General features: G+C 30.0%; 2 protein-coding genes across 4 annotated transcripts in view; one reads left to right on the forward strand and one right to left on the reverse strand.

Moving 5' to 3' along the window:
- Nucleotides 1–9,304: 9,304 nt before the first annotated feature.
- LOC140667280 (MRN complex-interacting protein) overlaps nt 9,305–23,602 on the forward strand; it is a 79,354-nt gene continuing 65,056 nt past the window's right edge. Inside the window, exons 1-3 of one of the 3 annotated variants that reach the window (XM_072895054.1) lie at nt 9,305–9,763; nt 9,877–9,945; nt 10,051–10,315. In XM_072895054.1, coding sequence (XP_072751155.1) covers nt 9,713–9,763; nt 9,877–9,945; nt 10,051–10,315 — 385 coding nt within the window. In that variant the 5' untranslated portion in view covers nt 9,305–9,712. Of the gene's footprint in view, nt 9,764–9,876; nt 9,946–10,050; nt 10,637–23,602 lie in introns of those variants that run through there. The other 2 variants (XM_072895053.1, XM_072895052.1) reach the window with 2 other exon arrangements.
- Nucleotides 10,747–23,602, reverse strand: part of Sulf1 (Extracellular sulfatase Sulf1) — a 73,631-nt gene continuing 60,775 nt past the window's right edge. The window contains exons 5-17 of the mRNA XM_072895047.1: nt 20,550–20,700; nt 20,211–20,386; nt 18,325–18,435; nt 17,422–17,711; nt 15,505–15,852; nt 15,152–15,308; nt 14,818–15,073; nt 14,540–14,722; nt 13,558–14,470; nt 13,069–13,470; nt 12,799–12,990; nt 12,624–12,711; nt 10,747–12,522 (exon numbers count right to left, since the gene is read on the reverse strand). Of these exons, the coding sequence (XP_072751148.1) occupies nt 12,429–12,522; nt 12,624–12,711; nt 12,799–12,990; nt 13,069–13,470; nt 13,558–14,470; nt 14,540–14,722; nt 14,818–15,073; nt 15,152–15,308; nt 15,505–15,852; nt 17,422–17,711; nt 18,325–18,435; nt 20,211–20,386; nt 20,550–20,700 (3,361 nt within the window). The 3' untranslated portion in view covers nt 10,747–12,428. The remainder of the gene's footprint in view (nt 12,523–12,623; nt 12,712–12,798; nt 12,991–13,068; nt 13,471–13,557; nt 14,471–14,539; nt 14,723–14,817; nt 15,074–15,151; nt 15,309–15,504; nt 15,853–17,421; nt 17,712–18,324; nt 18,436–20,210; nt 20,387–20,549; nt 20,701–23,602) is intronic.

A 23,602-nucleotide genomic window follows, 5' to 3' on the forward strand; every position in this document is an offset into this window, starting at 1 on the left:
ATATTAAAAGACACATATTATTAATCGCGTATGAATCAGTTGCATAATCGGCATTAATTAACAGCAATTAATAAAGCTTTTTTTCGACATTAATATATCAAACGTCCTGCTATTAAAGTTGTAAATTGAAAGCGACAAATAAATGAATCAAATGAGTCAACTAATGAATAGAATTAAAGTAATTAAATAAAATAAAATTATATTATAATTATGTATTCATATATTATATAAGAGTTACTTGCAACAATGATATCGGGTAATTAATTTTGATAAGTAATATTTCTTTCCTTTCAAATCACGATTAGTTTTTACAGAAAGTGTCTCGCATCAATTTTTTTATTAATAATACAAAAATTTATAAGATTAAATATTATAAAATAAATTGCTTGTTTCTGAAGAAAGAGAGAGAGAGTGAGAGAGAGGGGGAAGGAAGAAAGAAAGAATATAATTCATCGTTGTGTTTTCTCAATTTTTAATGTTATATATAATTGTTGATGTGAAATATATGGGAAACATATCTCTACATTTGTTTTTAATATGACCCATATAATCCCACATATTATATCATCTCTCATATTTGAATCACAAGAATGTTAATCCATTAAAATTACTTTTAAACTAATAAAATGCAAAGTGGAAGTTTGATTAAAATGATACGCTTCATAATTCAAATAATTTTTATTGTATCGCAAAAGTTACGATAACTTTAAAATTATGTTTTCAATAAGACGTATAACTGATCGTGAACAGCATTACCGATATTTATACATATTGTTTTATTAATAAAAGTCAGAAAGACGAACTACTAATCGCGCACAAGAATGCCAACTGCATAATTGGCGTTAATTAGCAGCAATTAATAAAGTTTTCCCTTTTTCCGAAATTAGTATATCAAACGGATTATGTTGTTAAAATTGTAATAAACCAAAAAGGTGAATCAAATTGTTGAATAAAATTATAATAATTAAATAAAATAAAATTATATAAATAATATGTATTTATATATATTCTAATATAAATATATATAAAATATAACTTTTCAATCATTGAATAGAATCACTTAATTTTGTGCTTATATATATTGTACTTATATATATATTGTGGGGATCTCAAAATATGAAACAATATGGATTTATAATAGTATGATTTATTACATATTATTAATAGCGCGTAGTTTTTTTTTTCTATAGTATATATAGTGGAGTAAAATATGTATATATAAGCACAAAATTAAATGATTCTATTCAATGATTGAAAAGTTATATTCTATATATATTTATATTAGAATATATATAAATACATATTATTTATATAATTTAATTTTATTTGATTTTATTTAATTATTATAATTTTATTCAACAGATTGTCACGTTTAATTCTCCTTTTTGATTTATTACAATTTTAACAACAGAATCCGTTTGATATACTAATTTCGGGAAAAGGGAAAACTTTATTAATTGCTGCTAATTAACGCTAATTATGCAGTTGGCATACTTGTGCGCGATTAGTAATATGTGTCATTTAACATTCTCGAAAGTTCGTCTTTCTGACTTTTATTAATAAAACAATATGTATAAAGATCGGTAATGCTGTCCACGATCAGTTATACGCGTTTTATTGAAAACATAATTTTAAAATTATCGTAACTTTCGCGATACAATAAAAATTATTTGAATTATGATGTGTATCATTTTAATCAAACTTTCACTTTGCATTTTATTAGTTTAAAAGTGATTTTAATGGATTAACATTCTTGTGATTAAAATATGAGAGATGATATAATATGTGGGATTATATGGTTCATATTTAAACAAATGTAGAGATATGTTTCCCATATATTTCACATTAACAATTATATATAACATTAAAAATTGAGAAAACACAACGATGAATTATATTCTTTCTCTCTTCCCCTCTCTCTCTCTCTCTCTTTCTTCAGAAACAAGCAATTTATTTTATAATATTTAATCTTATAAATTTTTGTATTATTAATAAAAAAATTGATGCGAGACACTTTCTGTAAAAACTAATCGTGATTTGAAAGGAAAGAAATATTACTTAATAAAATTAATTAACCGAGATCATTGTTGCAATACTCTTATATAACTATATATATAATACATAAATACATATTTATAATATAATTTTATTTTATTTAATTATTGTAATTTTATACATCTATTGACTCGTTTAATTCATCTATTTGTCGCTTTGAATTTACAATTTTAATAGCAGAATTTAATAGCACAGGATTTGATATATTAATTTCGGGAAAAGAAACTTTATTAATTACTGATAATTAATGCCAATTATGCAATTTATATACTCGTATGCGATTAGTAACATGTGTCTTTTAATATCGTCGAAAGTTCAATTTTTATTAATAAAATATTTTACATAAATATCGGCAATGTACTTCACGAGCAGTAATATATCTTAAAACGCTCGAAAATTCGCTTCTGAATGATTAGGAAAACATGATTCGCAAAGAAGGTATCGCTGCACTCGGCGGGAAGAGCTTCTTTGCGAAATATGTTCTCCTAATAACTCAGAAGCGAATTTTCGAGCATTTTCAGGTACATTATTGCTCGTGAAATACATTGCCGATATTTATGTAAAATATTTTATTAATAAAAATTGAACTTTCGACGATATTAGAAGACACATGTTACTAATCGCATACGAGTATGTCAATTGCATAATTGGCAATAATTATCAGTAATTAATAAAGTTTTTTTTCCCGAAATTAATATATCAAATCCTGTGCTATTAAATCCTGCTATTAAAATTGTAAATTCAAAGCGACAAATAGATGAATTAAACGAGTCAATAGATGTATAAAATTACAGTAATTAAATAAAATAAAATTATATTATAAATATGTATTTATATATTATATATATAGTAATATAAGAGTATTGCAACAATGATCTCGGTTAAATAATTTTAATAAGTAATTTTCCTTTTCTTTTCAAATCACGATTAGTTGTTACAGAAAGCGTCTCGCATCAACTTTTTTATTAATAATACAAGTATTTATAAAATTAAATATTATAAAATAAATTGCTTGTTTTTGAAAAAAGAAAAAGAGAGAAAGAGGAAGAGGAAGAGAGAGAGAGAGAGAGAGAGAGAGAGAGAGAGAGAGAGAGAGAGAGAGAGAGAGAGAGAGAGAGAGAGAGATTAAGAGAGAATATAATTCATCGTTGTGTTTTGTCAATTTTTAATGTTATATATATAATTGTTAATGCTAAATATGTATATAAGAAACATATCTCTACATTTGTTTAAATATGAACCATATAATCCAACATTATATATTCTTCTACAGTAACTTTATATATATAAATACATAATAATAATTTTATTTTATTTTATTATTATAATATTATTCTTCAGTTTAACACGTTTTATACATCTATTTAGTTTATTTTAACAACAGAATATGTTTAACACTAATTTCGGCAAAAAAAACTTTATTAATTACTGTTAATTAATGTCGACTATACAATTAACACACTTGTACGCAAATAATAATATGTGTCTTCTAATATCCTCCAAAGTTCAATTTTTATTAATAAAATATTTTACATAGATATCGGCAATGTACTTCACGAGCAGTAATGTATCTTAAAACGCTCAAAAATTCGTTTCTGAGTTATTATTACTCAAAATATGAAACCATATGGATTTATATTAGTATGTTTTATTACATATTATTAATAGCGCGTAGCCTTTTTCACTTTAGTATATATAGTGAAGTAATATATGTGTATATAAGCACAATATTAAATGATTCTATTTAATGATTGAAAAGTTATATTTTATATATATTTATATTAGAATATATATAAATACATATTATTTATATAATTTAATTTAATTTTATTTTATTTAATTATTATAATTTTATTCAACATTTTGATTCACTCTTTTGGTTTATTACAATTTTAACAACATAATCCGTTTGATATACTAATTTCGGGAAAAGGGAAAACTTTATTAATTGCTGCTAATTACCGCCAATTATGCAGTTGGCATTCTTGTGCGCGATTAGTAGTTCGTCTTTCTGACTTTTATTAATAAAACAATATGTATAAATATCGGTAATGCTGTTCACGATCAGTTATACGTCTTATTGAAAACATAATTTTAAAGTTATCGTAACTTTTGCGATACAATAAAAATTATTTGAATTATGAAGCGTATCATTTTAATCAAACTTCCACTTTGCATTTTAATAGTTTAAAAGTAATTTTAATGGATTAACATTCTTGTGATTCAAATATGAGAGATGATATAATATGTGGGATTATATGGTTTATATTAAAAACAAATGTAGAGATATGTTTCCCATATTTCACATTAACAATTATATATAACATTAAAAATTGAGAAAACACAACGATGAATTATATTCTTTCTCTCGTCCCGTCTCTCTCTCTCTCTCTCTCTCTCTCTCTCTCTCTCTCTCTCTCTTTCTTCAGAAACAAGCAATTTATTTTATAATATTTAATCTTATAAATTTTTGTATTATTAATAAAAAAATTGATGCGAGACACTTTCTGTAAAAACTAATCGTGATTTGAAAGGAAAGAAATATTACTTATCAAAATTAATTACCCGATATCATTGTTGCAAGTAACTCTTATATAATATGTGAATACATAATTATAATATAATTTTATTTTATTTAATTACTGTAATTTTATACATCTATTGACTCGTTTAATTCATCTATTTGTCGCTTTGAATTTACAATTTTAATAGCAGGATTTAATAGCACAGGATAATATATATTAATTTCGGGAAAAGAAACTTTATTAATTATTGATAATTAATGCCATACATGCAATTGACATACTCGTATGCGATTAGTAACATGTGTCTTCTAATATCGTCGAAAGTTCAATTTTTATTAATAAAATATTTTACATAAATATCGGCAATGTACTTCACGAGCGGTAATGTATTTTAAAACGCTCGAAAATTAGCTTCTGAATGATTAGGAAAACATGTTTCGCAAAGAAGTAATCGCTCTTCCCGCGGACTGTAGCAATAGCTCTTTGCGAAATATATTCTCCTAGTAACTCAGAATAAAAATTTCCGAGCGTTTTAAGATATATTACTGCTCGTGAAGTACATTGCCGATATTTATGTAAAATATTTTATTAATAAAAATTCATATTTTAATCAAATAAATTAAATAGAATAAGCTATAATAAGAACAGGCACATCTAATAAAAAACTTTTTTATAATAAACAAATATTAAAAATATTAATAAATTGTATTTAATACATTAATTTTTAGTGATAGAATATCTGTTCTTTTCTCTCTTTCTTTTTCTTTTTCTGATAGAAAAAAACAAACTTACCTAATATATATATATAAATGAATAATTAAATAGTTACGATGAAAGAGAGAACATTTATTTAATATAATATGACAAATTTCTATAATTACAGAGAGTTATACATATTTAGTAAATGTAATAAATACAGGCAGTAAATTTGTACATATTTTGCATTATTAATTTATATTTAATTATTATACGTCTATAAATATATGTGTGTGTATCTATAATATAAATTTCTATCGCTTTTACCAATAATTGTTTACACACACACACACACACACACACACACACACACACACACACACACACACATCATTGATATAATTTTTAACGAATATAATAAATAAATCGTGTAGTTATAATAGTCATACAGTAAATCATAAGATTGCTTTCGTTGAAGTATTTTACAAATTTCGTAATCGCGTTTCATGTATTTTAAATATATCGCATTAAATCGAATAATAATATTATTTTAGTTAAGGAATTTTATATGTATTTTAGAATCATTTGATTGTACATATTTCAACGCGTTAAATTATATCACGTAGTATAGTGCGTATTTGTTATTGTCTGGCGCGAGGAGAAAGAGAGAGAGAGAATGAGCATACTCGACCTTGTCTTTGACGTCACGCATTCCATAGTAAAAGAGGGGAGCCCGGCGCGTACGGCGTACGTGACTAGTGACAGCCATGAGTCATTCATTCTTACTCCGGCCGTCGTAGTGTGCGCACGTGTTTTTACTCCGATGTCGGCGCCGGTGCCGGCACGTGCGCCTCGCGTTCGGTCACCTCGAGGTCGAGCGCGCCGTATACGGTTTATGCGATGATAATACGTAATAATAATACGATAATATTACGCGATAAATATAAACATACGTCAAAAATGATTCCGAAATAAAATAATAACATTCGACCATGGTGACATATAGGGCGCTACTGCTTTGACATTCGTCTCAGCTTCGTCGCGATCGCGGTCATGTTTTCGTATAATATTTTGATTTCGATCACGAAATTGTTATCGGGGATCGTATTTAATGCCGACTAACTGGGATTCTGTCGATCTTTCATCTTCTTCCGCTTCGGACTTAACTCTTGCTTAGAGTTTGATCGTGCCTGACCTGTCGACTCCAAGTATGATTCTCGCATGTGATGAAATGTAATTTTCGATCGTTCGGAAATTCGGGAGTGCCGTCAAAGTATCGCGCGTAAAAGTGCGGGAGTGCCGTCCAAACTATCGCGCGTTTTAAGTTGTGTACAGTTTAAAATATAGCGCGATTTTATTTTTGTGCCGTTTCAGCAAATTAAAAAAAGTATATCGCGCGTATAAAACAATAGTTCCTGACGTCCCTTACAATCTGAGAGGGGGAGGAGGCCTAGGAGAGGCATCCTGCATCGGCGGAGCAACCCCAGGGTAAATATAATTTGTATATTATTATTTGTAGATTAATTATTATAAATCACGTATATGATTTAATTCAGTTTATTTAGTTGATTGATTTCAACAAGAGAAACTCAGAGATAAAGACTTTTACATAAATCTTATAAAAGTTTTTTTATTTATTTAAAAAATAGTTCCTTTTTTTAATTTAATAATTATTCGATATTTATATATCTGCTAATTATTGTACGCATCGAATATAAATTTATTAAGTATAATAATAAATTCTTGAATATTAATTATTTTAAGCGCTGTTATAATTTATATTTTATATTTGTATGTTACAGACAACGTATAGATTCAATATCAACAACTCCGCTGTTGCACATCAGTGTCGGTGAGTGATAAAAAGCTTTTATTATATTTTAAAGCAACGGATTTGTGTAGAGATTTGTAGATTAATAGACTTGTAGATAAAGATGTAGAGTGTAGATAAATTCGTTGCTTCAACTCTCGGACGGCGGAATGCATGTATGCCGTACTCTGGGTCAATTTTAAATTATAAAAAAATTTCTTTTTATACGTTCTTTTTGTACGTATTATATTTTAAGATAAAATTTTATGTTAAATTTTTACTCCATTATTTTGAATCTTTTGTTAAAATAGATTATTTATTGTCAGTTATAGATTATTTATTATCTATTTGTATATAATACTTGAAGGAAAAGGAGTAATATTTTTATAATAAAAATATGATATTTATTCTAATTTTATATAAGATATACGTTAAATATTTATTTCAATTATATATACGTATATATGAGTTTAAATAGTTTTAAAGATACAAATCTTTAATGATCTGCCGACAGAGGTTAATATGCATTCTCATAAAAAAAAATGTGTAAATAACACAATATGCACTTATTTTTAATTTAATTTTACATTATAAATATGTTTCGAATTATTAGTGACAGAATTTATCTGTTAAAATTTACAGAAATGTTGAATTTATTTTATAATATAAGAGTGACTATTAATATGTTACATTAATATTCTATTCTTGTTATATTTTTACAAAAAAGCTGTGTCAAACTATGAAATTTGCATTTATTTTTATGTTAAAATATAACATAATATTGTAACGCGTTCTTGCGAGCGCGGATAGCGGGCAGCCGGGATCACAGGGTTGGTTTCGAGACAAGGGCGGTAGTTCTTGTATTAAATTAATTTATTATAAATGCCTATGACATACTACAAGTGTCGTGTGTGTTGGTGTGCGTGTGGGTGTGTGTGTATCGCTGATTGTGGTTCGTTAGCGTGGCGGGCTGACGGCCATCGGTGTCGCGGGGTTGCGCGACTTCGGTGGGCAGGACGCTCCGAGCGATCGATCTATGCCGGCGCGTATCGATTCGCGGGTGGATCGCGGTTGGCGCGGTTTCGTCGGTTCGTCGGGTGGCCGATAAGATGGCCGGAAGCGGAAAGGACTTAGTCGTTGCTCGAGGCTCGTAGAGCATTTAGATATGATTAAAAATGGGCGCTCTGCGTCTCTGCCCATTGTCCGGCTGGTGTTCGCCGGACGGCAGCTTCCGGCGGGTGTTGGCCGGGTAATGAGGGCGCGGGGTGGTTTCGTTACAATATAAATACATATTAATAATTTTATTTTATTTTATTTTATTTTATTATTATAATATTATTCATCAGTTTAACACGTTTAATACACTTATTTGGTTTATTTTAACAACAGAATATGTTTGATACACTAATTTCGGGAAAAGACACTTTGTTAATTATTGTTAATTAATGCCGATTATGTAATTGACATAATCGTACGCGATTAGTAATATGTGTCTTTTAATATCCTCGAAAGTTCAATTTTTATTAATAAAATATTTTACACAAATATCGACAATGTACTTCACGAGCAGTAATATATCTTAAAACGCTCGGAAATTTTTATTCTGAGTTACTAGGAGAATATATTTCGCAAAGAGCTATTGCTACAGTCCGCGGGAAGAGCGATTACTTCTTTGCGAAACATGTTTTCCTAATCATTCAGAAGCTAATTTTCGAGCGTTTTAAAATACATTACCGCTCGTGAAGTACGTTGCCGATATCTATGTAAAATATTTTATTAATAAAAATTGAACTTTCGAGGATATTAAAAGACACATATTATTAATCGCGTATGAATCAGTTGCATAATCGGCATTAATTAACAGTAATTAATAAAGTTTCTTTTTCTCTAATTAAAAAACTTTGTATGTTTACATTTATATATATATATATATATATATATATATATATATTTATGATTTTTATTCCATTTAATTGAATCTATCGATATCTAAAAGTTTATTATTGTATTTGTAGAACAATATAATACTCTAAATTATTAAATTGTTGAAAAAAAATTTTTTTTTCATATAAAATAAGTTTTAATTTGTAAAACGTAGAATGTAAAAATAGCGTTTAATAAAAGTAAAAGAATTACAAAAAATCAAGATATTATTTTGCAAAATTAGAATATTGACAATATTTACTTGGTTATTTGATATTATAAGTAAATTATTGCCATTGTGGAGAAATAATAATTATTTTTAGATGAAAGTGAATAAGCAAAATGTGTTAATAAATTTTGTGGACATAGCACGGATCGCAACCAAAACTGTGCACATTATGCGTTATCCATTGAGAACATTCGTGGACTTTGGCTATGTAGTTCAACGTCCACGTTTTTATGTCCACAGAGGGCGTTTCGCTTTGAGAGATTACGTAAAACCGGGCTGTGTCGTCTCTCAGGCTTCTCTTTGTTGCAAATTCTTTGGTGATTTTTCGATTGAATCGAGAATTCATTTTTCAATGTTGGTATCTTTGAAGCCGGAATTTTATACGGTTATCGCGCGAAGTCTGCTAGATCCAAGATTATCAATTCGGAATTCGGAGTTTGTTCGTTGGTCCTGTGTCCTGTCTGACTTTTAACAATGCCGCAAGAAATGAATGTTTTATGTTGTTATTCCTGCAAAATGTACCAAGTAAGCATAAAGTGGACAAGTAGTTGTTAATATTAACATTTGTTATAACTTGTACTTTATTCTATATCTTATATTTGTACTTTATCCTATATCTTACTTTTGTATTTTTATAGGTACATATAGTTAAAAAAGCTCCTAAGTGGCACTGCAAGGTGTGTAATGCAAAACAATCTATACAGCAGGTACTTACTTAAAAAATTATCAACAATTGTAACTATGGTGATAATTATGACACTTGCTATAACTTTCTATATTTTCTGATTAAATTTCATTATTTGCATTTCTAGATATATTTTCAAGGATCTGGACGAGATTGTCGTCTTCATGTCCAACAATTGAATGCTAAGAAAGCAAATGATACATTCTTTATGTCTTCTGAGCAAGATGACATTAATGATGCTTGTGACACATTTGCAAGCATTCCTCAAGAATCGGACAGTGACAATGCTCCAGAGAACAAATGGACAAAATATTTGGAATCATCAGAGATGGAAAATTTGGAAGGTGTAGAAAATGTTATTTTTGATAAGGAAGCCAACGAAATAATACCAGGTAAAGAATTCCCACGTAATATAAATAAGGATTTATTAAGTTTTGAGAAATATTTAAATGATACTGATTCTGAAAGTGAAAATGTTGACAATGAAACAAAAGAATTACTTTCTACGAGTTTGAATTGTAATTCCAATATTGATAAATGCGATATGCAAGATAATACTGATGGAGATCATACCAATGCTGCTGACATTTTTGAAACTTATGATGAATTAGATGAGCCCCTTGACTTATGATTTACTTAATGATTTAACTTAAATGATTCATAATTTTCTTATTTTTTATATAATTTAGTGAAAGGACAATATTGTATAGAAAGGGAGAAAATATTATATGTTCATTAAAAAAAAAGTGTAAGTTAATTTTCTGAAAAGTAACATTTTATTACAGAATTTAATGTATACAAAATTCAAAAAAATATTTGTCGAATTATTTCTTCCATGAATTTGTTCAACATCCTACAATTTCAATTAAATGTATAAATTATTTGTCTACTTTTCATTGTCTATATACATACACATGTATATATGATTGAGTTTTTGTGGTAACTAAATAATCATTTTAGTTTAATTTGTCCTTTCTCTCCTTATAATTAAAGAGAGAAAATGTAATATTTTATATCACATGGACAAAAATGTTTATCTTTTAATATGTAGATGATTTGAATACATAGTTACCTCCTATTATATTTGTTTCAATGAAAAATAGGTGAACAACAGTTTAATATACGATACAGAGAGTTTTGCTAGGAAAGATAGAATGCTGATTATAAAAGATTAATTGCTGTTACTACAGAGTCTTTACACAGCATTATAATATATATCTATTTTATTGTTAGAGTTATATCTAACAATTAAACAATAAACTAAATTTTCATAAAATAGTGCATAGTTATATCAAGAAGCTTGTGGAATATAAAAACATAAATTACAGAAAACTTATAATTATGCTTTTTAAGCAGATAAATATATATGTTAAAATACACATGTATCTTTATTTCTTCTCTTTCAGTAATTGTTACCTGATAACTTTTTTTAAATATATATGTCAGCATTCTACTTTCCCTAACATTATACATTGCTAATAATTATTTATTCTGCTACTAAAACAGCTGTGCATTCATTAAAGTAACATTAAATGATGACAATTATATTATGATATAAAATATATCATAATATTAAAACAAGATTCCAATTAAAAATTCTGTAATTACATACAATAATATTTACAATTTCCATGTAATCTTGAAAAAATTCCACAAAAAGTTTAAATTTATCATCCTTGTTCTAGAATTAATATCAAGATATATAATGGATATCAATAATTGGTAAACTTTTTTGGCAGTGCATTATAAGAGCATCTGTATTTTCATATTTTATATGAAGGCAATAGGAGAGTTAAAAATTAAATTGGCAGCATTTGATAAACATTTCTTTCCGATTATTATGCAAATAATAATATTCGCAGAAAGACCACAATTGGCAAGGGAAGATTGAGTTACTTTTTTTCGTTGTGCATTCACAGTCTTCTATTACACAGCTGATTCCAGTAGTTTGTCATAATAAAAAAATTTTCAGCCAAAAGATATTTTGACATTAGTTTATGTCAATACGTTTATACTAAGAAACCTAATAATATTATATAACTAATTTACGAAAAAATCCAATTACATACGTGTCATGCATATCTCGAAAATTTCGACATAAGTTTTTCCTCATATTTCTATTTACTAATTATTTTCAAAAAACTTTTAAAAAGAGCAAATAATTTCTTATAATCATCTTATATCTTATATTTTTAATTGTAATCCCAATAATATAAAACTTATTTCGCATATCGATAAATTTAAATGTGCGCTCCACATGTAGTGCACGTAAAATTCCTATAGCTAAATTTAATAGTTGCCACAAAATATTACATTGAAAATTACATGATGTGGATGATGAACATCTAATATACAGGATCAAAAGATTATTAATTTAAATATCACCATGGTATCTTTGTTATTTATCATTAAATAAATTAGGCTACTAAATGCATCGCGAAATCAATATATACCTAAGGCATTTTTCACGCGGTTGTTAAAGCGTATATAAAAAAAAAGTATTGATTAATATTGATGTCTATTACTATGACGTCGGGGATTCAATGTATCTTGATGATGTCGCCAGTTACTTTGCCAGCTTCTACTGCGCCTATTCCAACTAAAATTTAAAAACAATATTACATATTACATATTAAATATTCATATATTTTAATTAATCTGTTGTAAAAAATTTAGAATGATATCTCTATAGATACTTGCTTTTGTAACTTCTTCCGTCTTTTATTTGATGGGCCGCCGAGTTCGCTTTCACGTATAATTTGCAACGCCGAAGGTACAAATATATCTTCTGTTAAAATTTATAAAATTATTATATTTTATATTCTAAACATGTATGATATATATAAATGTTTACTTATATTTTTGCGAAACGTACCGAACGCATCGCTATATTTTCTCTTCGAGATATATCGTTGATGTTGCTGTAATTGTGGCATGGCTTCTCTAGCACTGCCGACTGTACAATCCCATGTACCTTTACATCCCTTCAAATGCTCCAATTGATCGTGTAGATATGATTTTTCAGAAACCGTCAAAGACTTCTGTCTATTCCGCTGTTCAAATGGATCTGACAGAAATTAAGATATCTATCAGTTGTCTTTTCCTTGAGATTTCGTTTCTTAAGATTTCTTTCGCGTATACTTACCGATCCTTAAATTATAATACGTCACGAATCCCGTCGTGAATTCGCAGTAAAGGAAATTGTGCGTCACATTGATTGTGCGTATGCAGGAATACGTGTTATTATTGGCGTTCATGCAAAAGCAGAATGGTCCCGCGTTCCACAGAGGCGCGGTACGCCAGTGATCGTTATCGTGCTCGAAACAGTTCATTCTTTCTGTCAGACATTCCTTCTCCAGCTTAGCTTTCTTCCTGAGCTTTCGTTCCTTCTTCTTTAAACGCTCCTCCTTCAATCTGCGTCTCTCCTCTCTAGCCAGTTCCTTTTCATCTTTCTTCGTATCTGGTGCACAGTAGCACTTGTGTCGAGCTTCTAATGGATTGTTCATTATCGGCGATAAACGGCCGTTATTAGATAGTGTCGTTATACCTATAATAAATATCATATCATGAAAACCGGTTTGAGGATAGAAATCGGAGCACCGATCGGAATCGTAAATATTTTACTCAACGTTACCCTGTTTATGTTTCCTATCAGGAGCTTCGAGAATGGTAACATCTATTCTCGCTGGTCCAAGATTTCCCAACGTCCTGTTCCTCTGTGTCTTAGAAAACTTCCTCGGCAACGGCGTAGTTGCCGATACTGTCAGGAGTGTATTTCGAGATCGATTAGGACTTGAATTTTTACTGATTGTCGCGCTTGTTCTTGGCACGTTCTCTGTCGTGTGTGTCGAAGTTGTTATAGTGGTCCCTAATTCAGTAACCGCGATTGATTCCGTAGTATGATCTTGAATGAAGTCGCTACTGGTCCTGACTACATCGATAAATTCTTGCCTCGCTGTACTTGTTTCCGTAATTGTAGTAGGAACAGTCGTGGATTTTTGTCGACCGTATCTCTCGCTAGTCGAATCTCGAATTGTAGACGATAATACATCGCTGGTGTCGGTTGTATTTACACGAGGCACATCGTCGTGAACACTATTGGTAAGGAACGTGTTGTTTTTACGATGATGATGTACTTTCCTGCGCCTCTGCGGCTTATCCTCTTCGATTTCCGTTCTATTTGTTTCCTTAATTTTCTGGCGACGGGGCATTTTCTTCGGCTTAACCGTCGTTAAAATCATCGTTGACGTTTCAATGGTTTCGGCAGTAAAAGTCTCAAAAGAAGTACTGTCTTTATCGAGGTTCTCTTCCACCGTCGACATTTTCTCGTTACTGAGAGTTGTACCGATCTTCGTGGATTCTGTAGTCGCGTCACGATTCACGGTAGTGTGAGCAGTTTTATCATGTTTTTTATGATGACGACTCGCGTGATCCTTTGGCAGCTGATGATAAGTCTTACGTGAATCAAGAGTTTCTTCCGCGTCGGCGAGTTTCTCTTCATTGTCTGCGAACTGCGGTCGTTTGATCATCAAGTGCCGGCGAATCTCCTGCGAACATGTTTGTTATCGTTATCGTGAAACTTGACTGAATGCGAATTAATTTTTAATACAATTTACTTTCAAGGTTTCCAACTGCATCCGCATCTCTCGGATTTGCTGGTCGATCTCCCGCCTCGAAATTCGCCATTCGTTAGGATCCTGGTATACAGCTTCGGTACAATTTACGCCTCCTTCCGGTAAAACTAGACATTTTGGCGATAGCGTCTTTTCTATCTCGGATGAATGACGAACTTGAGTTTGCTATTGATAAAAATTGCAAATCGGTTTTTTATACATTATTGCGATGATACGCAAAGTAACTGCACTGAGAGTTGAGATACTTTGGCGAATCTTACCTTTAAATCGTCTAATTCTTCTTCTATGCTCTTCATGATCTTTGTGACGTGCTCTATAGGATCCTTCTTCATAACATTTCTCCGTACTCTCCGGTGTCTTTTTACCACGTCGTCCACATTTAGTCGACCTTTAATGACCTTATCCAAGGTGAGATCGAAGTCATTTATAGTATAGCCGTAATCCAAGTAATCGACGGCAGGTTTATCTTGCCCGTTGCTTTCATCGTAAACGTCCATGAATCTTATTCCATTGTTTCTGAAATACATATGTCATCTATGGTATTTCATAATAAGCTTACCACAACATCATGATATCTGATGATCATTTTCATACCTAGATCGTGCAGTCTCATATGCTTCCTTCACCTCCTGGTCCAACATATCTAGCTCCTGGAGAAAGTTTTCATCATCTTCTTCGTCAATTGCACGTCTATCCCGTTCGTCTTCCAAATTGAAATAATCGAATTCCTCATCCAACACTTCTCGCTTGCCTATGTTAAATTATTTTACGATTTATGATAATTTTATAACATTTATTATAATAATTTGATATATTTTTTTTAGAATATTAAGAATAAAACAGAAAATTAAAAATTTTACATTTGTTGGTGAACTATACTTTACTAATTCCTTTATTTTTTATCGATAAAATATATAAACATGAGATTATTAGCTAAAGACATTCACCTCGTTTGTTGAAATATCCCGTCGTGTCACTGTAAAGATCCACAGGTCGACGATCTCTAGGGGGACTGTATCTCTGGCCGTCGTAATCGTTGGATTCGAGCCTCGTGTAAACCACCCCGTGAGGTGTGAAACAAGCACACTTCTTGGACACCTTTTGTGGTATTGGCACCGCGTATCTACACTTGTGTCGTCGCCATCGGTGCCCGTCTCTCTCGCATCGCCACTTCTGTCCCGGAAGACAATCGGCCTGCGTTTCCGGTCGCGAGCACTCCGCCGCGAGACGTTCGTGTTTCGTCGCGAAGGACGTATGCATAGCATGCACCCTATTGTCGAGATGCGGATCCGCGCCTGGAAGAATACGCGTACAAAATACGTAATTTTGCAAGGAAAGATCTTTTCCTCTAATTAATTTCTCTCGTCGACATGCATGTGTCCGCGAATTTGATTTTAAAAGGCATTTGAAAAGATAATTCTCACAGCAAAAAAAAATGTACAAGATAATTTTTATAAAATTAATTCTGATAGAAAAATAGAAAGATTATCATAAAAAATGCATACGATTCTTTTTTTAAACAATTCCTTGAAATTTTCATTTTTAATGCATGATTGTCATATTGCTTTAGAGAAAAAAGACCAAAGTGGTCTCAAGATGAAATGAATATTTAATTATAAGATATTTGTTTGATATAGAAAACATATAACTCAACATGAAAATTTTCAAGTTCAATCATAGACAATTCTAAAATTAAATGCATTAATAGAACGGAACTAGTTTCGTCGAAGCTTTATGTCGAGCAATTCTTGAGTGAAAAAATAAACCGATATATGTACCGTTCATGGAAGGCAATAAAGTAGGATTAGAATTTGAACGTCACATGGTTCCACGTAAGAATCCCTTAAAAAACAATGCTTATAAGACTACTTTTTCGTCGCGATAACTCAACACGTGCTGGAGTTATATTCTTTACGTAAGTTCGAAAAAACGTTGGAAGAACGTGAGATACAAATACATGTATTTACATCGCTTTTATATTCGCACTTTTTTTCGATCGCCGAAAATATCCTCGTGACAAAGTGCTCAATAATCTCGAAAGATGTATAAGAAGACGAAAGATGTCCTGTCAATCCCAGGAACCGGGTATTTATGCTAATGCATATCAGGGAAAAAAACTTGTTCTTTCACGCTTGTATACGTAATACACAATATACAGCAGCTGGCTGTAACGGTAAATCTTATATGCAACTGCTATGCGTTTGGAGCATTTGCTCTCAAGTTCAATCAAAGGATCTATTCAAGTTTTTATTAAATCAATTTATTACCTGATGCTATGGACTGAAATCCAATTACATGACTCGTATTAAAGACTTTAAAGAATGTTAAGCTCTATTGAAAATTATTACATTGCAAATATCGTTAAAATATGCACCTGATATAATGCATTAAAATAATTAATATCAATGACTCAATATTCAAGCAAAATATCGCGATTTTATCTTGCGCTTTTTACATTTGAATAGGAATGAATGGATTAAAACATTTATTAATATATATATATATATAGTTAGCACATTCTGATATAATTTTTCGAATAATAAAAGGAAGAGGAATAAAATGCTTTCGAAATCAACCACTAATGACTGATTTCCATTAATAGATTGTATATAGGAATAATTCACAATGAATCACATAAATCTGTACAATCTCATCATCTCATAAATTCCAATAATTCGTCGAATATATGTAATAACTTTGTAATTGAATATTGACTATTTGCATACATATATAATTCTTCAAACCTTGGTCATATCGGTTCGTTTAGAACATTCCCTTGTACAAAAATATTTATATAATCTGCATGGTGCGAAAATATTTCCGAGGAATAAACAAATGTCAAATTATAACAGCGAATAACTCACTTGTTTCGTCGATAATCGAATCTTCAAAATCTTCATCGTCTGAAATATCTTGGTCACTTCCGATGTCACTTTCTGTAAATCGATGTTCCGTTTCAATATCCGCATCCGTATCAGGGGTATCATCGTCCTCTTCCGGCGTCGAACTCGTTGGCTGCTTACCCTGTGTAGCATTTTGCCTCTTAGCTTCTCGCGCTTTTGATTCAGCGATAGATTCCGGAGTCTCACGGCGACCAGAGGACTCGATCAGGAATGTGTCTGGCCACTTGAACTTAGACCTTCTGCCGTGCTTGCTATTGTAACAACGGCCTTTACTCACAAACGAGAATTGCTCGACATAAGTAGGATCGACATAAAGTTAAAAATATTACACTTTGCATCTAACGGAATTATAATTAAAATAATTTAATGGAGTTACATACAAAATGGACATTTTCACTTGCTACAGAGTTAAATTTATAAAAAGTAATGCAGCAAAAAATACACTCTTTAATAACGCAATTTTGATTAATTAAATCAAAAAGTTCTAATAGATCATAATGAAATTATAAGAGATAAAATAGATTTTTTTAACTCGCTATGGAGTGAAATTTAATTACGTGGCCCACATTAAAGTTGAACATTTAAAATGTTAAGTCCATTGAAAATTATTACATCGCGAATATCGTCGGAGATAAGCGTTTGACATACAATGCATTATATAAACAATTAAGATCAATGAATTATTATATATCGAAAATAAAATTATTCTTTTAAATTTTTCAAATTTAAGTTTTATTAAACATTTTTCTTTCTAATATTTTTAGTTTTTTAAAAATATAAAAAATATAACATAAAAAAGTAATAAGCTAAAAAATTTAAAAAGAACATCTTAAATAAATCTTGAAAAATTGCCAACGTACTTACTTAAGAAAGAGTTTCTTGAAAGAACGACCATCCATCTGTGGTGGCGTTTCGACGCCAGCAATATCCAAGAACGTCGGCGCCAGATCGATGTTTAAAACTATGTCATCTACTCTGCAATGTTATGTGGATGTTTTATTACGACCTTAATATCAGGTCTTACACTTTCTGACGTTTATTTGTTCTTAAACGACTTCCCACGAACGAAAGCCAATTCGTGCGGTGACCAAAGTTTCGCGAACACCAATGTTATAATAACTTGTACACGCGGCAGGACACTTTGTATCGTATAAAATTCTTACAGTCATATGGTCGCATTTTTAAAGTATTTGAATTATATTAAATAAAGAAGATTGATTGACTTTTTGTAATGATGTTTAGTTCATTTTTTTCTAGATACTAAAGGGAAATTAAAAATTTTTTGTAACTACAAATAAATATTTTAGCTTTGTTGAATTAATTCTGCTTAATCCGGTATTTAAAAAAAAATAATAATAAAAATAATCTTTCTTAATTTACACAAAGTTAGTACACAAATTGTTTTTAATTTATAGCTAAGATATATAGCTAAATGAAAAAATATAAAAGTGATAGAAAATAGAAAATGCATTTTTTTATACTTTTCTTTCATGTGATTAATATAATCTTGTAGCTTATTAAAATAAAAAAATCTGAATTAATATTTTAATTAACATTTTACATTTTTTTTATTCCTAATAGTTTTTACAGAAATGTAGTATTCCTTGAAAAGAATGATTTAATTTTCTAAAAATGCTATTTGGCTCGGATAACGATTGTAGGCTAATATACATGGTAATTAGAGAGTGTCAGTAATCTATTCTTTTAATTACCGTTACATCACCATATGTCTTTCATGGACAATAAAGAGAATTTATTTCGGGGCTTTCGGTAGTTCAAAACTCCGTAATACCAGGAGATGGCGAGACAACGACCACTTACAGGTAAACGTTCTATTTATTACCGTGAAATCTTGCCTGGAGTTTAAGCGAACAAGTAGATTGTACGTTTGATGTTGAACCGTGACAAGCCATCGGAATGCCTTGTCATACTATTACATTCTCTTATTAACAAGGAATTATTGCACATTGCTTGTTCGAATTGTTATCCTCTCGAGAGTAGAATGTATATACGAAACGAGAGACAATTGTACAATATTTAATAATAAAATATGAGAAAGATATACATTCAACATTTGATTTACATATAACTTTTCTGACAATAAAAAAGTATAATTCATCTGAATTGCAAATTTGATTTACTTTATATTTGCCACTGATTTTTAATAATTATGTTAATAAAAAATATATATATCAAGGGAGATATCAAAACTGAATTAATAATATCTTAAAATCCTTGCATTTCTTCGTCGATCTTTCAGCAATTAAATTCTTGAGTCAATATTTAGCATACCAATGAAATTTGTAATAAACTAAAGATGATCGTTTAACATTTTATAGTATATTTTTATGCAAAAATGAATTTATTTGAATAAATTCAAGCACTAAAAACTCATTGAGACTTTATTCCATCTTTTTAAATAATGATGTTTAATCAAATAATTAAAAGCTTGCGAGCATCGACTGATATCTATTTCTGTAATATTTTTTACCAACACATATATAATTCGCGTTGATACGAATGATTATGATTACGATCGATCAACAAAGTAGTATCGATTATATTTAGAGTTTTTTAGTTAATATATAGAAATTTTTTATGTATGCTTTAACTTAAATTTATTATTAAAGTTTAAATAATAATTTTAACTTTAAGTTTATTATTCAACTAATCATTAGAGCAAGTATGCAATTTTTAATTTTAATAACATAAAACGTTCAAAATATTAAATATGTAATTGAGAGACTTACATAGATCCGGGTTCGATGCCAGGACCTCTAATGAGAAATGGTACCCTTACATCGAATTCGAACGGAAAACTCTTGCCTTTTATAAGCCCGAATTGTCCCAAATGATATCCATGATCGGACGTATAAATAATATACGTATTATCCAATTCACCCAAATCCTTCAATTCTTGATAAATCTGTAATAGAATCAATTTAAAATACAAACAAATATTTTATTTAATTATTTGTTTTTATATCGGATTTGTAAAATAGTTTTCTGTAGTTGATATATATATAATATTTTTTTAAATTCCATTTTGTAAGTGTGATTGTAATGTCAATGTGAAGTACGATACGTACTCTATCTACGGCAGCATCCACGCTTTGTAAAGTTTGTAATCGTTTCGTCATTAAGAGATCTGTAAACTGCTTATGTATAGGTTGCATTTTCTGCGTAACTTGGAGTATCCATTGTTTGTCGGGATTCGGTGCATAATCGTATGCCGGTGTGCTGAAACGCAAATAAAGCAATTAATTCCTATTAAATATACGTCATCAAATTGTCGAATATATCTCGCAAATATGAATAAAATTTTTTTTATTTAAAAATCTATGTGTGATTGCTAAAAGTTAATTTAAAAATCTATGTGATTGATAATAAATAAAAATTTTTCGGTTCTACCTGTTCTGCAAGATTTATATTTTTATGTTTTAATAAGAGCTTATACCAACAGATAAAAAGAATTAGATAAAATATATAATGAGAAGGTAAAAATTGATAGATATCACGATATTATATTAGATATCACGCTATTATTTATTACGAAAGAGAATATATATAAACAAATATAAATATCTATAGTTAATATATCTAAAAATTTACTTTGAAAATATCCGCTAGCTCAATCATATATATTATGTTATCTTTCAAAAAACGTAAAAAAATACTCTTAATTATTATCCACTTAAGTATGTACTTTTTATACATAATTTGTATATAATTCACAAAATTTGTTGTTTGAATTATTTTCTTCCAAGAATCCAAGACAGATTTTTTTTATCGTTGAGAGAAGATAAACATATATTTCAACATACATACTTTTGTAACATCGCTGCATATTAAGGGTGTCCTGTAATTAGTGAAAAACTTGTTAATGGCAGATTCTTGAGATTATTTGGAATCGATTTTTCCTGAGCGAAAATATCGAGGGGTGTTATCATTTTTTGCAAGTTTCCAATTTTTTATCATATATCTTTGTAATTAAGTCTTAAATTAAAATTCTATTACAGTAAACTCTATTTGAAATTAACTGAAGAATGTAGTTTTGGTAATTTTTTAACTTCAAAAAGTTAAGTTTGCGGAAAGTGTCTTTCTTCAATCGCTTATAACTCGGAAATTATTGATGCCTCGACATTTTCGCTGAAGAATAATCGTCTCCAAATGATCTCGAGAATTTGTTATTAGCAAGTTTTTCACCAATTATAGGACACCCTGTATTAAAGAAAATGGCAATATGTTAAATATCGGTCTTCGTGGTTTCAATATATTGAGTGATTCACGCGGTTTCAGTCTCAACTCTAGCATTTGCTGAGGATTCCCGAAAGAATTGTCTTTGATCTTCCATTTTCACAAGAAATTCGCTGATAGCTAGTTCAGTGCTATATCGCGAAAGCTTGGTAGCTACGCCACATCGTCCTTACAATTGCGTTTCATCGGTAGCAAGATCTTAAGCGTTCAGAATTTAGGAACGTGTAACATAGTTTTGTCCCAGGAAGCTTCGTCAGCTAGACCGAAATTGAATTAATTATCCGCGGCCAGCGAAAGAGATCGCCGATGAGACGGCGAGCTGAAGTACGGGAGACGGAAACTCTCGAGACGGACTGCCGTCTCTTTCTCCTCCTCCAATTACGCGAGACACGAAATTATGGGTAATTGGCTCTTCACCTTCCTTTCTGTCCTTCAAGGAACGCTCATACCGCACGCAGAATCTTTGTCTTATTGATGGGTTCTCGTACAGGACGCACCTCGGGAACAAGTATCTGAATATGCATATATTTTAAACTTCAAAGAAAATAAAAAGTCGATAAAAGGTGGAAATAATCTTCTTTTGAATTATCATATTCGATGAAGAACAAAAAATCCACAAGTTTTCGAATATTTAAATATAATTTATATAATTAGTAGGCAATTATTATATAATTTACATAATTAGTATGATAGAGTTACGCTAAAGATATTTTGAAAATCCGGAAAAAAATTCATCAATTCATTTACATCATTTTTATCATTAAAAATTGTTAAGATGGGAAGAATTGAAAAAAAAATTACAAGATTTAGACATGTAAATTAGCTTCAAAACTATAAATAAATCGTACTTCTAAGAATAAATTTAAGAGAAATGTAAGAATTTTTAATTTGAAATAATTTATTTAATGTTGGAAATTTTTAAAAATACTGCTTTCTGTTCTTTACGAAATAATGGATCAAATCAATTTTTATGTGGAAAAATGACTAAAAAAATGAAAAGATTTTGTGCAAAACTAGGTTAGTATGATATAAATCTCGGTCTCGGCATAAAATTTAAATGGTTCGTAAGTATGTCACGATCAGATGGAAACGAAGTAAATGTTTCTTTGAAAAAGCAGAGATGAAGAAGAGTTAAATATTTCACAGAAAAATACGTAAAAGATAGAATGGAGGAGAGGAGAAAAGGAGGAGCTCTTTAATGTCCACGCAATTCGTGTTAATTCTATCGTATGACCTTCCGGCTCTCGCATGCGCTGGCTGTCGTAAATTTTCCGCACTTTAAGCAAATTTAAAACGAAATGCGCAATCCGGCCACGTCAGTCCGAACGGAGATATCGTGTCTCCTTAATTGTAGCCTATTCTACGTTTACCGTCTCGCCACGACCACTTAACTCGCCCACAAGAGATCGCGAATTATATTTACACTCAGACGGGTGTCACCGTCTACTCACTTATGTCCTCGTTCTTCGCGGAGCTTCCTTGTTTTGTGTGAGATTTATACAACTTTGAGATAAAAATAGAATGCATGTATCTCGCAAAGCGATAAATGAGCATATCATGTAGTAGTTTTTTATCAAAGATAAGATCAGTGTATGTATAGCAAAAGCTATTTTTAGATGTTATTATCCTTGACATGTTTTGACCAACACAAAAATATAATACATCAAGAATAATGTCGCGGTATTCTTTTCTTTTTTTTTTCATAGCGGTTCACTGAGAAATTATATTTTACTATAATTTTACAAATTTGCAAAAGTAACAAAACAAAAACAGCTAATTTATTTCAAGAACAAAGTATATTATTTATAGCTTTATATTTTTTGTTATACTTAATGTTAAAAATGTTCTTGCAATTTATTAGAATTAATCGCTATTTATCAGACAA

The sequence above is a fragment of the Anoplolepis gracilipes genome, chromosome 6 (assembly GCF_047496725.1).
Source record: "Anoplolepis gracilipes chromosome 6, ASM4749672v1, whole genome shotgun sequence".
Taxonomy (NCBI): Eukaryota; Metazoa; Arthropoda; class Insecta; order Hymenoptera; family Formicidae; genus Anoplolepis; species Anoplolepis gracilipes.